Source organism: Trichomonas vaginalis, chromosome III (assembly GCF_026262505.1).
Source record: "Trichomonas vaginalis G3 chromosome III, whole genome shotgun sequence".
Lineage (NCBI taxonomy): Eukaryota > Parabasalia > Trichomonadida > Trichomonadidae > Trichomonas > Trichomonas vaginalis.
The window spans coordinates 442,006-457,713 of record NC_067205.1 but is presented as its reverse complement, the minus strand read 5'-3'; the positions used below and the strand labels follow the sequence as shown (position 1 = coordinate 457,713).

General features: G+C 31.5%; 9 protein-coding genes across 9 annotated transcripts, besides 1 other annotated feature; 4 read left to right on the top strand and 5 right to left on the bottom strand.

Annotated features, from left to right (window-relative positions):
• Positions 1-39: 39 nt before the first annotated feature.
• Positions 40-3,146, bottom strand: TVAGG3_0614230 (surface antigen family; the record flags this gene model as incomplete). Its single annotated transcript, XM_001321252.2, has 1 exon — positions 91-3,072. The coding sequence occupies one exon, from the start codon at positions 3,070-3,072 to the stop codon at positions 91-93; it is 2,982 nt and encodes a 993-aa protein (XP_001321287.1).
• Positions 3,147-3,478: 332 nt separating this feature from the next.
• Positions 3,479-4,573: a mobile genetic element.
• Positions 4,574-4,916: 343 nt separating this feature from the next.
• TVAGG3_0614210 (uncharacterized protein) lies at positions 4,917-6,425 on the bottom strand (the record flags this gene model as incomplete). The annotated part of the gene is made up of 1 exon (XM_001321253.1): positions 5,734-6,402. One exon carries the CDS (start codon positions 6,400-6,402, stop codon positions 5,734-5,736), a length of 669 nt encoding a protein of 222 aa, XP_001321288.1.
• Positions 6,426-6,582: 157 nt separating this feature from the next.
• On the top strand, positions 6,583-7,681 carry TVAGG3_0614200 (endonuclease/exonuclease/phosphatase family; the record flags this gene model as incomplete). The annotated part of the gene is made up of 1 exon (XM_001321254.1): positions 6,584-7,603. One exon carries the CDS (start codon positions 6,584-6,586, stop codon positions 7,601-7,603), a length of 1,020 nt encoding a protein of 339 aa, XP_001321289.1.
• Positions 7,682-7,780: 99 nt separating this feature from the next.
• On the bottom strand, positions 7,781-9,271 carry TVAGG3_0614190 (armadillo (ARM) repeat-containing protein family; the record flags this gene model as incomplete). Its single annotated transcript, XM_001321255.1, has 1 exon — positions 7,839-8,426. One exon carries the CDS (start codon positions 8,424-8,426, stop codon positions 7,839-7,841), a length of 588 nt encoding a protein of 195 aa, XP_001321290.1.
• Positions 9,272-9,493: 222 nt separating this feature from the next.
• Positions 9,494-10,426, top strand: TVAGG3_0614180 (protein folding; the record flags this gene model as incomplete). The annotated part of the gene is made up of 1 exon (XM_001321256.2): positions 9,501-10,397. The coding sequence occupies one exon, from the start codon at positions 9,501-9,503 to the stop codon at positions 10,395-10,397; it is 897 nt and encodes a 298-aa protein (XP_001321291.1).
• Positions 10,427-10,675: 249 nt separating this feature from the next.
• On the bottom strand, positions 10,676-11,390 carry TVAGG3_0614170 (GTPase protein; the record flags this gene model as incomplete). Its single annotated transcript, XM_001321257.2, has 1 exon — positions 10,806-11,390. The coding sequence occupies one exon, from the start codon at positions 11,388-11,390 to the stop codon at positions 10,806-10,808; it is 585 nt and encodes a 194-aa protein (XP_001321292.1).
• Positions 11,391-12,757: 1,367 nt separating this feature from the next.
• Positions 12,758-13,455, top strand: TVAGG3_0614160 (uncharacterized protein; the record flags this gene model as incomplete). Its single annotated transcript, XM_001321258.2, has 1 exon — positions 12,835-13,455. The coding sequence occupies one exon, from the start codon at positions 12,835-12,837 to the stop codon at positions 13,453-13,455; it is 621 nt and encodes a 206-aa protein (XP_001321293.1).
• A 309-nt stretch (positions 13,456-13,764) lies between these two features.
• TVAGG3_0614150 (uncharacterized protein) lies at positions 13,765-14,673 on the top strand (the record flags this gene model as incomplete). The annotated part of the gene is made up of 1 exon (XM_001321259.1): positions 13,765-14,673. The coding sequence occupies one exon, from the start codon at positions 13,765-13,767 to the stop codon at positions 14,671-14,673; it is 909 nt and encodes a 302-aa protein (XP_001321294.1).
• Positions 14,674-14,802: 129 nt separating this feature from the next.
• On the bottom strand, positions 14,803-15,693 carry TVAGG3_0614140 (L domain-like family; the record flags this gene model as incomplete). Its single annotated transcript, XM_001321260.1, has 1 exon — positions 14,803-15,693. The coding sequence occupies one exon, from the start codon at positions 15,691-15,693 to the stop codon at positions 14,803-14,805; it is 891 nt and encodes a 296-aa protein (XP_001321295.1).
• Between the last annotated feature and the right edge of the window lie 15 nt (positions 15,694-15,708).

The following is a 15,708-nucleotide window of genomic DNA, read 5'->3' as shown; positions in this document are numbered from 1 at the left end:
ACTTTGATGTGAAAGATAAATTATAGTTTTGTAAAAACACTAGCATTTAAAATGAAAAATACAAAATAATTAAATAACAAACAATAAGAATTAGACGTCTGGTTCATCATCGGAATAAGGAACTCCTTTCAGTCCATTTGGTTTTTCTTGTTTCTTCTTCTTGCATAACTGCTTATATTTGTAAAGGAAGTAAGCAATAAAAGATATCAAAGCGAAAGAAACCAAAAGAATGACAATGATCATGAATATCTCTGTCTTAGACAATCCAAAGACATTTCTAAAACTTAAACTACTGAATTCTACTGTTCCACATGGAATTCTCAAAGGAATTTGTTTTGCAAAATAAGGAATTTTGTAATTTTCTGTGACATAAATATAAGGATTTGCTGTATCAGAAGATTGACTGTTATCAACAAAATATCTTCCTTTGAAACACATGTGATATATGTTATTTGGAAGAACAATAATATTTTCATCAATCTCTTTAACGCTTTCAGGAACAATCAAAGTGGTTGCACCTCTTGAAACAATTCTTCCTGTATTCATATCAAGGAAAGAAGTTGTGACAACAGAACCATATTCCATGTATCTGACGTATGGTGGAATTTCAATTGTTCCGCCGTCTTCACCGAAATTGATATTGAAAACAAATGTTCCTGTGTTCTTTTCATAAACAATTTCGTCTTGAACAACAAAATTTGGATTATTTGGATCAATGTTGACTTTTGGACGATTTGACAATGAAGCAAGTGCTTCACCTGGGAATCTTGTCAGTGTTGCAGGGAAATAGAAGTTATCTACTCGGGTTCCGCATAAAGAGGATTCACTTATAATGAAAAAGTCTGAATTAACTCTGAAATCATGGATATGATCGATATAACAGAATGATCCATCATATACATTAACCTTAGATCCTTTTGGAAACTCAACATTCTCTAAATTGGTGAACCTGAAGGAAAATTTTGAAATTGTTTCTAAATTTGAGCTAAATGTTACTTTCTTTAGATTCAAACACTTCGTGAATGCACTCACACCTATAGTTATACAATTTGTAATGTCAACTTCTTCGAGATTCTCACAATTTTCAAATGAATTAGCTTTGATCGAAATAACTGTTCCCAAATTAATTTCTTTCAAGTTGGTACAGTTGTAGAATGAATATTCCTCCACAGCATCTACAGGAATTGATGAATAAACCTTTTCTAAGTTGAAACAATTATAAAACATTTTTTGATAAAAAGATAAGTAGCCAATCTTTGGATTATAATTGAATTTTTGCAAATTCTGGCATTCTAAGAACATATATTTACCTAATGAACATTGATGGTCAATAGTAATTTTTTCTAAATAATTATTATTGTTAAAGCAACCACGAGATATCGATACAACAGATTGAGGAACATTGTACTCTGTTGCAGTGTTCTTTGGCAAGTAAAAGTATAAGATTTTCTTATCATTTGAATATAAAATATTATTTTCAAAGACAAAGTTGGAATTACCACTTTCTATTACAATGTTTTCGATATTCTGGCAATCTTCAAACAATATTCCTGCAAAACTTGTTGTTTCTGAACCAATTCTTATTGTTTTCAAATCTTGGCATTTATAAAAGAAAGAAGATGGATCCAATAACTGTGGAGTGTTTATATACACTGATGTGATCTTTGCAAATGCAACACAACGTGAAATAAGGCCAAATGTTTGTAAATTCAAAACAAATTCACCTTCAATTGGACAACCATAAAAAGCATTAGATGAAATAGCACTCATCTCTCCTGAATAAACTAATTTTTTCAGTTTGAAACATCCCATGAAACAATTTTTGCCAATGATTATTTTATCACTTAAAATTGTTACTTTTTCTAGATTTTCACATGCAGCGAATGTAGATTCACTTGTAACTTTGTTATTAATGATGTTTATCTCTGTTAGAGAATTGCAGTACATGAATGTGGACTTTCCTGAACATTCACCATTGAAATCTTTTATCTTTAACTTTGAACACCATTTAAAAGAATTATCTCTTGCAGTAAAGACTTCAGGAATGTCAGTATCCAAGTTAAAGCAGAACGCAAAGCAGTCATCGTCGAAAAATGTTGCAGATGAAAGATTTATGTATTCTAACGAAACGCAGCGATAGAAACAACTTTCTGATAAGAAGGTGATGCCAGTGATCTTAACTGTCTTGAGTTTAGCGCAATTCATGAAACAATTTGTACCGATCATTTCAATATCATTTTGAAATTCAATTTCTGTGAGTGCGTAGCAACCAGAAAACACTGATTCTGCATTGTTTATTGATATGTTCTTTCCAATTTTGATTGTTTTAAGGTAGGAACAGCCATTGAAACAAATTTCACCTAAATTAAGCATTTCTTTGTGATCTTCTATGGTAACTTCTGTTAATCCTGAATTTTCGAATGCATTGGGACCAACTTTTTCGACTGTTGACTGAATAACAAAATTTTTAAGATTATATGTTTGAATAAATGCCCCATCATTAATAGCCTGTATTGGTGCGCCATTAAATTCGATCGTATCTAGCTTAAAGCACCCTGAAAAGGCCTCGGATTCTATTTCAATAATCGAAGGATTCAGCTTGACAGTTTTTAGGTTATAACAATTCATACACATTCTTTGAGGAACAGATACAGCATTATCCAAAAACTTGATCGAAGTTAATCCTGACATGGAAAATACTCCTGATGAAGTTTGGTAGTTAACACTAATCGTTTCTAGATTCGCGCATTCTGAAAATGCATTGTCTTCAATGTATTCAACGTTTTCTAAGTTAATTTTTGATATTGTAGAACGTGCAAATGCAGTTGTTTGAATTCTCTTTACAGATTTATCTAAAACTACTTCGCGAATTGTTTTACTGTTGTAAAATAAAGCGTCTGGAATTTCCGTAATTGAGGATCGAAAATATATTTTTTCGATTACCAAAGCCCAGTCTCCTTTCACAACATTGGTAATGTCCGGTCCTGATATTACAATGGTTTTTATCCCGTTTTGAATTATATTTTGTACTAAATCAGGATTATCAAAAGTATTTTGAGAAACAATCGTCATGGTATCTCCGCTATTAGAGAAATCAGTTGACAACAAGGTTGCATTCCCATTCAAATATAAAAAAGAAAGTAAAATACTATCATCATAAAAAATGTTATGAAATTCAATGTGATTTCAAATTTTATAATAAATTTGATGGGCAGAATATAACTGATCATTAATAAATTTTATATTTCTCAAAAGTGAAAGTTTTAACCGTGATTTCGAATTCAAAAATTTTAAGTATGTTCATCACAATTATTGAATGTGATTTTTCATATTGATTATTTCTTGGAATAAATGTATAATGCATTCTATTCGAGAAAAGTTTTATTATGTTTATCGGCGTGAAGTTTTTCGATAAAAAAACTATCCAGTTTAGATTTTAATTTTTAAGTAATGAATATAGATCTGGACAGAATTTTAAGGGTCCACTGTAAAAATTGAAAGTCTCTCAAAATTGAGAGGCCATTTGCAAATAATCGTTATCGTCGTTTTTCGAAAATCCACTTTTCCTAGTGTTCTGATTAATATTATGTGAATACAACAATGAAGCATATGTTTCAATAAGATGGTAATATATTCTATCACTTCAAATCTCATAAAAATTGCAAAATCAGTGAGTTTTATAAGAACATGATTTTTTCGAATTTTTTCGCTTTTGGATGCGTGTTTTGAAAAATAGATATTTTCGAATTTTAATTTTATCTTAAGTATAAGTTTTATATTAGGAATTTTTTTGACCTATTTCCAATCATTAATTCCAATGTTTTTCAAGGAATTTAATTGAGAAGAAATTAGGAATTTCGCTTTAATGCCATTACAAACTAATATTATGATGCATAATATATATATTTATTGAGGCTAATGCCGGGATATCTTGCATTTAAAAAAAATTCAAAGAATTGACAATTGGATAGCACAAATTTAATTCCCTGGACAAAGTATTATTGTTTATATATTCAAACCATTATCCTTAGTTTAGATATGTTGGCCAAAAATTTTCGTGTTATTTTTTGTGTTTAAGCATAAATTATGTATTTACTTATGAAAAATAAGCATTTTATTCATTATCATAAAGATATACCATAACAATTGATAAAATTTTTTAAAAAAAATTGTGTATTTTAGTGGGTATTATTCTGGATAATGCCAATTTTTACAAGATTTAATATTAACCATATCAATAGCCGATTCAATGTAAAAATTTAGATATTATTTTTTCATTAATCAAACTTTGATAAATTTTAGTATAATGAACGATTTTGTTTCGTGTATGATACAGAAATGAAAAGCTTAATTAATATCATTTTGCATTTTTTAAAGGATGTTAGAGTACATCTACATTAAAAAATCAGATTTGAACTGCGATACTGCATCAAATTGTTGCACATCTGATAAGGATCTCAAAATAGTAAAGTTAAATTTTTTGTGTTTTTTTAAGTTTTGGGCCTTAGTAAAACACCATCTCGAGCAATATTTTTGGGACGACGATAGACCTTATTTGGCCTTACAGTGGACCCTTAAAAATCATGTAATTTACCACTTTTTTATAAAAAAAATCAGAGCCAGTCGGTTGGATGTGAAGAACTACTTTATACTTATAATTATTTGAGATACTCATGCTCCAAATTGACGTTTTCTCTCTTTTAAATCATGGAAATTGCATGAGAGAAAAAAATCTTCAATTTTGTTGAGCTTCATGAGATATAACTTATATTTTCTTATCACTCAGAGTCTCAATTCAAATTGCTACTTCAGTGGTTTTATAAAATATGCACTTGAAAATGTGCTGTGCAAAATACGAGAAACATTTCTAATGTATACCATGGTTGTATTGCTATCTCAGATTGGTTTTAAAAAGGAAAGTTTCAAAAAATCATCAATTATTATTATATGCTAATATTTATTCAAACAATGTTTAAATAGCAGATAAAAAGTTCGTGTGAGATATTCCTATTTTGAAAACTCTAACTTTTTCTCTAGGAACGTATGAATAACCCGAACTTGATTTTTCTGTGACTTATATGAAACTTTGCTCTGTAATGATAAATTATCCTTTTTTTAGTCTTCTTTGAAATTCTTCCTATTCAAACAAAACCAGCAGATAATGTCTGATTTGTCGACTCTTCAATGTAGAACTGAACGATGGAACAGTTCTTCAAGAGTTTAACACGAAAAAACCTGACCGAAGAAATCTTCAGTTTAACTGACAAATTTGGTTATCTCCAGTCAATGATTCAAAGTAAATTACTTCATTTTCGAAGTTGTTCTCGACTGCGAACTTTGTTAAAATTACTTTTTCACTTTCAAAATGGCAGTCATAAATGATCTTGTGCTGATCAATGACTGAGATATTCACCAATTCAGAATCCAAATGGAAGTGGAGAAACTGGAAGTTCGCTGTATTATGTAAGTATTCCTGATGCAGCTAAATATTTTTCAGCATCAATGTATTTTGCAGAAAGATGTTCATGTAAGAAAATATTAATGGTATCATGAGTCTCCTCATAATCAAAAGCTAGAGTAAATTGTTGAATTATAGAATCTTTGATATTTCATGTGTTGCAGATAGTAATTGAAATATCAAATCTTATATCGCGGCATTTAGAGGATAATAATTTCTATTTCGAGCGAATAACAGCTTGTTTTTGTCGGAATTTAATGAAAACGATATTAAAATTATGATATTTCTACAAGTTTTCTTTCATTTCTAATAGCTGTATTCATTTTATTGTAATCGTAATAATCGATTTGTTCTTTAGAATCAAATGGTGGTATTTCTACGCTACGGATGTAGTATCCCTTAAATGGTTCTTCAAATTGAGTTTCATTTTCTTTAGATGCTCTAGGCTGCACAAAATAATTTGAAACTTTATTGATTGTGAATTTTCTATTATATGTTGGATCAATTCGCTCTCCAAATAGATTTGTTTCGATTGAAAGTGGTGCATGAGTTAGAGATGATTCTGTTTGTGTGCATTGAACAAGTTTCAAAGGAGAGAAAGGATCTTCAATATCTGAAAGTATTTCAGTTGAATCAGTTAGTGATTCAAGAAATGATGATGGATTAGTTTGCGCGAAATTCTCTTGTAAATTTGGTTGATCAATTTTATTACTTTGTTTTCCTTGATATGATGTTGCCAATTTTCTTGGTTTCTTATATTTCTTTGTTGTATCATTGTTAAACTGAATTGGTTGTGTTTTTTCGCTAACTTCAAGCTCGTTAGGATCTAATTCTGTTGATTCATTGCCATTGTATTGATCATTAGGCTTGTTGGCTTGTTTACTAGGACTTAAAATTGATTTTGGACGTGATTTTCTATTTGGACTTGAAGATTTGCTTTTCATTAATTATGTCGGCGCTACGCGCCAATAATTATGTAAACATTCAACAATAAAATTATCGTCAAAGGGGCTAATTTTGCGAATTATTTATTACAAACTAAATGACAGACATGTTCGATTTAAAGTTATTTTTTGAGAAGAATTCGAACGAATTGAAGGAGCCCATTGAAACCCAATCAAACTGATGAATTTCAAGTCTATCCTTACTTTTGGCGTCGGAGTTCCAATTGGAGTACTTGGAACTCTCATGTGCGTTCTAAAGAGAGTTCTTTCAAAAACTGCAAAGCAATACAAACAAATCGCTGATGGACGTCAGGCCGATTTCCAAACAAAGAAGCTCAAAATATTAGATTTCAATGCATTTTGGAGACCACAATTACTCCATCTTTTCAAAGAAGAATATATGAGAGATAGATCTAAAATTTTATTAGAAAGAATTTCCGAATACGATGTTGTTTGTCTTCAAGAAGGTTTTCAATTCGGATCTGATATTTCTAAGAACTTTATAGAAGCTGCTAATGCTCTCGGTTTCAAATACGTTTTAACATCAAAGCTTCCACCTCTCTTGAATCATCAAGTTATCGATAGTGGTCTTGTAATTATATCCAAATTCCCAATACTCGAATCAGACTGCGTCAGATACACAGCAGGCTGCGGATTTGATGCTTTTGCTGCCAAAGGAGCACTTTATGCTAAAATCCAACTTGATGAGAAGAACCATGTCCATTTGTTCAGTACACATCTTCAAGCCTCTTACCAATACGGAAAAGATCCAACTGATGTTGATGTGAAAGTTCGCCAGTCCCAATTTGATGAATTAAGTGCATTAATGGCTCAAAAGGTTACAGATGGTTATCCGGCCATTGTTGTTGGCGACTTAAACGTCAATGCCCGTTTCGGAGATGAATACTTAAATCTCCTCAAGCATTTCACAATTCCAAACTACGAATCAGTTGATACCCTCCTTAAGGACTATGGCGAGCATCCAATCACATTTGGAAACATGGAAGATGTCACATTAACTGAACCTTATTTCCAGAAGACTGTTCAGTCAATTGACTACATTTTCTTATTCGAAAAAGAACAATCTCCACTCAAAGTTGAGTACAAATCAAAAGTTAATGAAATGAGAGTTCAAAACCAACCATACGGTTTCTTATCTGATCATTTCGCAGTTGAAAGTGAGTTTACTTTTACACAGTAAAATAATTGTCAGCACTATTTTGTCCTTTCATCAAATTAAAAAAAAAATTATATGAGATCATTTACAATTCATTGGATCCCATTGATCATTTTGAGTAAAAACTTCAATAGTTTCTTATAGTAATATAAAAACAATTCGTTTATGAACTAACAAAAAAAAATAAAAATAAATTGGTTATCAAGATATATTATGAAAGCAATTACTATGCTTTGGTATTTTGTATATAAATTTCCTCTTATATGTACTTTGAATCAAACACATCTGGATAATAATATTTCAAAACTGTTGCAGCATAAGCCCTGGTCTTTCCTTCTTCGCTATCGCACAATTCTGATATTGGATCCTGCATTTGAGCAATTAAATCTGCAATTGTTTCATGATCTGTTGCTCCCATATCAGTTATATGTTTTAAGAACGTATAAACGTATTGGATTAGTTTCTGAGCGTCAGGATTATCATATTCCAAGCAATTTACTATTAATTCTGAAATTTCAGGGAAATCTTCTAAATAATTAATGATATCTTCTGCAGAAATTTTTGAAAGAATACTGAGGAAGAATTCTGTGCAGCCAACGCAGTACTTTGCATTTGTATTCTGTGCGAACTCTATAATGATTTTGATGACGTCAGGGGATGTAATAATTAATGGATAAGAATTTGATTCAGAGAAAAATGTTTGGAACAACAAAACAATTAAAAATGAAATGGAATCTTGTTTTTCTCTGGAAATCTCATCTGGTTTTTCGTTTCCTTGAAGTATTTCAATCAATCTTTCAATTGGAACTTTTTCGAAATCAATTTTGAACGGAAAATCAGCAATCATAAGGTTAATTACTATATCATAGACACTATATAAATTTGGATTGAGTAGAATTGAGAACAACAAGTCATTTAATTCATATTCTTCTATAATTTTGAAATTAATTTTTGATTGTATTTTTCTGATGAGTAATAAGCATGGACGAAAGAGCTGGAAGACATTATCAGTCATAAAATTCAATATAATTGGTATATAATTCTTTGCTTGCTCGATTACAATTTCATTTGGTAAATTTTGCACACAAAGATTGAAAATTTGAAGTAATATGCACGAAGCTTTTGCAAGTATGTCATTTTCTAATAATTGATGAGAGTTCTTTGATATTACTTGGATATCATTCCAAAAAACATTGAAAATTTCAGGGGTCATTTTTTGTTGGATAAAATCAGGAACCATTAAGATATTTTGCATTGCAACGCATGCAGGAGGAAACAATGGCGATGAAATATCAAAGTAAGGAATTAATAATTCTAATACATTGCATTTCGTAACGAACAATTCTGCAGTACCTTGGCAGCAGTTAAGTATTAATGTTATTGATTTCAATGAACGAGTTTTGATCTCTTCGTCAGAAAAATTTTCAAAAGCAGTGATTAATACATCTAAAGTATTGTTATTTTGTATATTTGTAGATATTTTTGGAAGGATATTTGTATTAGACTTTAGTGATTCGTGAATTTTTATAATTGTATCAAGAGGATTAACTTTCTCTTCTAAATTTGTTTGAAGAGTATTAAGAAGTGCATTAAGTTCAATCCAATATTGATCATCGGGTGATTTTTCTTCAGTAGACCAGGAAAATTTTGATGATGTCCCTAGATTCCAAGATGGTTTCATTGACCCTCCAAGAAAAATGATAATGAATGTGTTAGATAGTGCTTCTTAAATGATTATAGAGTACAAACACATATATGTCTAAGACGAAATCTAAAGATGATAAAATTTGAAATGAAAATTATATTCAAAATTCGAATTTTCGATGATAAAACGTTTTGAATAGATATAATAAGCATGAGTATTGGTTTTCAAACTAAAAATAGAGAAATAATACGTTAGTAGAAACAACCGTTATTTTAGATGAATCCATACACACTTCTTGGGCTCAACCCAAACGCTACCCGTGCTGAAATTAATGCTGGGTATCGTAAATATGCAATCAAGTATCATCCAGATCACAGTGATGCAGATGAAGCTCCACGTTTATTTGCAGAATATAGTGAAGCCTACGAAATCTTAAGTGATCCAAAGCTCCGTGCTGCTTATGACCAGTTCGGATACAAAGGTCTTGAAGATATCAGCTGGAAACCATCTGATCCACAGAAAGTTTTCTTCAACTTCTTTGGTTCATCCAATCCATACGATTACCTTCTTCCTTCTCATAACGCAACTGAATTCGCTCGTCTTACAAAGCCAGAACAACCAATTCCAAACGAGAATTTGGAACTCGAATTAGCTGTTCCACTCCAAGACTTTGTCTTTGGACATACAAGAATGGCTACAGGTGTTCGTCGTATTGCTGACGGAAAGACAGAAGAAGTTCAATTAGCCTGCAGAATTCACCCAGGTATGATTGACGGAACACGCATTGTATTTCCAAAGTTAGGACATGCTGATCAGAAGAATTCTGAACCAGCTGATGCTATTGTTACAATCACAACACAACCACATCAATTATATAAGAGATTTGGTCACGATCTCGTTTACGTACAGAATATTACCCTTGTTGATGCCCTTGTAGGTACAGATTTCAAGGTTATGCTTATGGATGGTCGCATTCTTCCAATGCATTTGACAGATATTGCTTCTCCAGGTTATAAGATTTGCATTCCAAACGAAGGTATCCCAATTTGGGATGACCTTCACAATACAATCAGCGGAAAGGGCAACTTATATGTTGAATTCAATGTAGAATGGCCAATGAACCGCTCTGATAACATTTGGAAGGAGCTTGTCAAATCATTCCAGGCTGACTAAATCATGGTACAAATTTATTCGATATACATTGCAATTCTAAATCTTTTTTTGGTTGATAAAATTCTTTGAAAATTTTATATTTGGATAATTCATGTTTTGGGAAGAACCTCACTTTTTAAAGTATGTTACATCTCGAATTTATAAGTTATCAAAATATTATTTAAATTTGCCCATAATTCTGGACATTTTGCTATTGTGTAATACCAGTAGCTCAAATTAATGAAGGAAATAAACTCATTAATATGATGTCTTGAATAAAAAAAAGAAATATAAAAAATATGATCGGAAGATTTTAAACTAATTGGTTATTTTGAAAGAGTGTTTTAATAAGTTAAGGTATTTTATCATAGATATCGTAAATAATTTCAGGAAAGTTTATTGATTTTATTTTTCAAAAAAATCGCGGTTTTAACAGCAGGATGATTTCTTCTTTTCATCAGCAAGGTTTGGCTTGACGGCCTTATTATGGTCATCCTTACGATTAGAGTTATTGCGATAGACAGAAGCAGCTGTCCTCTGGAAGGCCTCTTGAACATTATCGCCACCAAGAGCTGATGTTTCGAGATATGTAAGTTGGTGCATTTGAGCAAATGCTTCAGCCTCTGACTGTGTGATAGCACGGGATGTGTGGAGATCGGACTTGTTGCCGATTAATGTGACAACAGCGTTTGGATCGCAAAGAGAGTGAACGTCATTGAGCCATTGGTTAAGGTCTTCGAATGACTTTCTATCTGTGAGGTCGAAAACAAGGAGAACGCCGACAGCGCTGCGGAAATATGCCTTGGCAATTGATCTGAAGCGTTCCTGACCAGCGGTATCCCAAATCTGAAGCTTGACTGGTTGTCCATCAACCTCGATTGTTGTAGCGATAAATTCTACGCCGATGGTTGACTGTGATTCGCCTGTGAAGATGTCGTCAACAAGACGCTTTAAGATAGCTGTCTTACCAACACCACTTGAGCCGATAACAATGAACTTGAAGTTTCCACTCATTGATGAAAAATGACACAAACCGCCGATCCACGAAAAAAAGTATAAAATCGATAATAGACGCTGAGCTAGATATAGATTCCTCACCTGGTTGTACATTGGAATAAAATAAAACTGGAATATCTTACGCCCAACGGATGAGATTTTGTTCAAACTTTAGAAATTACAATATTTCATCTTTAGAAGAAAAACGCATTAACTATTGTAATTATCGATGGAATGATATTATAAAAATCTAGAAAAGATGAAATTTTAACAAAAATCTTAGAGTTATAACTGGCATCCGCTGTTGAGATTCTTTTATTTTACTTTTAGAACTTGAACATCAATATCATCAAGGTATATGATCTCTAATACTACTGGATTTGCATAGTATCTTTCTCTGAAAGCATCTATGTGTGATATGTTAAATTCTATACACAAAAAGAACAATCAAATAAGCTGTATTGATTAAATGCAAAACATATTTTGGTTCAAAATTTATTATTGTTTTAACTCAATAAAACCTCCTCGTTTGTATATTTTATCCTGATTAACATGCAATCCCCCTAGATATTTTCCTTAACTAAATATATGTCAAAATCAATACGAAAGTCTGTGTGCGAGTCTATATATTAACATGTCCTAATGTCTTTAAAAGACAGAAATAATTCATTTATGATATATTATCCTCGATATTGATATGAAAATATTTTGAAATACGAGATATTTGATAATTGGTTTCTAATTATATAAAAAGGAGGAGGGAAATAGAGTTGCATTCTCGAAATGAAATATATTTCCACATGATTGGCCTGTTTGATGAATAAAATATTAATTGCTGAAAATAATTATTTCTGGTTAATAAAAATTTTAAAAGCATCTATGTAGCTGCAGGTTCAAAACCAGTTATTTACCTGTTACTCGTTGATTGTCAAAAAATGTTTTGAAATCCAATCAACAGAATGAATAAATTTCGACATTTAGATCCGGTATGTAGTGTACAATGTTATTTTTCAATATATCGAGAAAATAAATGATTTGATTGGCGTTTCAATCAATGTTTTTTTACAGAGTAATTCGCGAACATTGAAATACCGACAAAGTATAATCCCACAAACTTATAGAATAATAAAATATAAAAAAGAAATCTACGATTCCAAGATGACTAAATTACCTCTCAATTAGGATAAATTGAATATTTTGAATTGAAAGTTGGTCCTCGTTTATTTGGAATTAGATAAATGTGTTAAATAAAAATATGCTAAAAGTTAAATTGAAAGAAAGTAGTTTTCAATTGGATAATGGTCTACCTCTCATAAAAAACATTTTTACGGATTTTTAAATTTTTATGTACACTGAATGACAATCCCAACAAACAAATAAAATTATGTGATCGTTTAGAATTGTTAAAATCAATCAAAATTGAAAATTTTAAAATCAAGACTTTTCAAAATCAATTATCTAAATGCAATCAAGACTTATTGATCCATCAAAACCAATTAAATACTATTCCATTTACACCCAAATGAGACTCAATGGACAGGGCGGAATGGAAATATCATATCCTGAAGACGCCTGTGAACAAGAAATCATCAGCATTGCAGAAGAAGCAATGAACCTAGAGCATAACCAAAACAGAATTCCAATATTTATTAATGTAAAGGACAACTCTATCTCATTTATGCCAAAGGATGGCCAATTGAAAAACTTCGATATAAAATCCAAGAAGATTCAATTACAAGATCGCTACATTAACTCTAAAATTGTTGCACCAAAGGCAGAGATTGAATTAACAATTGACATTACCTCAAAAATATCAAAAATTGTCGGTAAGTTTTTCGATAAGGAAGTTGCTTCCTTAAAAGACTACTACACCCTTTTCTCCCTTGAAGATCCCGAAAACCCAAGACCTCTTGACCCAAGAAAGCCTCTATTCAACTGCACACTTGCATTTGATCGTCTTGTCCTCAAAAGATACCTTTGGATTTTCCCACCACATCTTATGACAAACGTTGATTCTGCTTGGTTGATGTATTCCGATTGCAGAAGCTACATCTTTGAACACGAAGAACTTGACATTCCATAAAGTGACTTAATCCTCTTAGCTGTCTACGATGCTTATGCAACAGATAGTGAGAACTTTGAGTTAGGCACATTCGATCTTAACAACCATATTCCAAAGAGATACCATTTCTCTTATCAGCTCAATACCGATGTTCTTGAAGCAGCCAAAACTGTCAAGAACAAAGATCTCTTCTCTGTATTAAAGAGCTTTGTTAAGATTGCCCGCAAATTACACAACTTTGGCATTACAAAGTATCCAATTCTTCCAGCAAAGAAAGCAGCCACAATTGATCCTTACGGTCTTACATTCTATGATGAGCAAGGTGAAAAGATGGCAGGAAAGATTCTTTTCGCCAATCTTACTGAAATTCACTTTGATCTTAATACTCTCAAACTCAAGTACTACAACAAGAACACAAGATTGATTGAATCTCTTGAATTCAACATGGGAGGCTTCTGTGCATCATTTGGAATGCACCTTGTTTACTCCATTGAGATCCTGAACAAAGAAATCAAATTATCAAACCAATTATTAGACAATTCCAAGCAAACAGAAGATCCACAGCAGCTTGGCAAGAAGTACCATGTCGAATATAAGAAATTAATGAGGAAACTTGAGTTTGCAGAGGAATTAGCAAAGAAAGACATTCCTCTTGATGAAGCTTATGAAAGTATTGCTTCATTTTACGGTACAAAGTGTGAAGTTTCCAGAGGATTAAAGGAACTCATTAAATTAGGAACAGAAATCAAAGCATTGAGCCAAAAGAACAACAGCCCAGCACTTGAAGACATCAACTCTCTCAAAGAGAAATTGGCCAATGTTAACAATATTTTCTTGGATACAAGAGAAGACATGAGAAATGTTTATTTAAATAACCAAAATCATCTCAAGTCTTACAATGAATGTGCAGCAAAAGTAATGAAAGGAGTTAAGACAGTTGGTGAAAGATGGGAACATATTTCAACACGCGGATTTGATGATGAAAGAGTTGCTTTCGCTTCCAAGATATTGGAATTATTGATGTTCTATTGGTGCGAAGCAAATTTCCTTGATCAATTATTAGGAAAACTTTCTATCTTTGAGAAAATGATGAAGAACTATGATGTCGCTGACGTGAAGAAAGCAGTCATTGAATTTCAGATCAAGATAGCAATTTACAAGCAGCAAATGGAAGATTCACTTGGTGTTGAGAAATCACCAATGCCAGCGAGACTTTCCGAACCAGTTTTTGTTGATTAATCATGATATTATTGTTTGTTTGTATGTTTTTATAAATATTATCTTTCGTTTTATATTATGAAATGCTTATATTTTTACAAACAAAACAAATTACTCTATTTATTTTCAAACAAACAAAAATTATGCATGTTATTGATCTTCTTTTGATGTAAACTTTTCTCTGAGTTTATCTAATATTTCATCTAAATCGCTATTATCTTCTTCACCGACATATGATTTAATTAAATTCAATATCTCATCTGCTGTATGCGGATTCTTGTCTGTGTATTTAGGAGATCGACTTTTTTGTTTTATGCTTTTTTCATTTTTTAGAACTTCTTTAACTATAGTTACATTTGAAGACTTAAATTCGTTTATTAATGACTGTTGGATGTTAAGCATGTCATTCAAACTTAACTGTTCATCGAACGCGAGTTGATAAAAATAATCAATTTCATTATCTTTAAGATTAGCGATTGAAGCAAGTTTTGTAATAAGCAGTGATGTTGGAATTGGATATTTTTGTTCTTGACGCGATTTTAAGTCTTCTAATGAATAAATTTGTTCAATCTCTCCTTTTCTATAAATATCTGCAATTGATTGTGATATATTTGTAATTTCTGACTTAGGAAAGCGCTTAGATAGTTCATGCTCGGAAATAACGATTCTATCATCATCTGTGACTTCGATTTCGTTAATAGTCTCGAGTTGTAATCCAATAACCAGTAAGCATATTTCTCGAAAATGTGGTAAGATTGAAATTGGTGTGTTAATTGCTGAAAAATGTTTTATTTGACTACTCTTGGGAAAGTTTCTAAATGAAAATATAGGATTTCCATCGACAATAAGCGTTTCTAAATTTGAACTTGGACTAAAATTTTCAAAATTGTGTAATCTATTCCAAGATAAATCTAATAATTTTATTTTTCTTTGAATAACGACATCCTCAAAGGAAGAAATCATCTTCATGCTCAAGTCCAAATCACAATCTTGAAGTGGTTTTGTAACTTTTGCTTTCGAGTTTTTCCCCTTTGATTCCATTCGTTAGTAAATAAA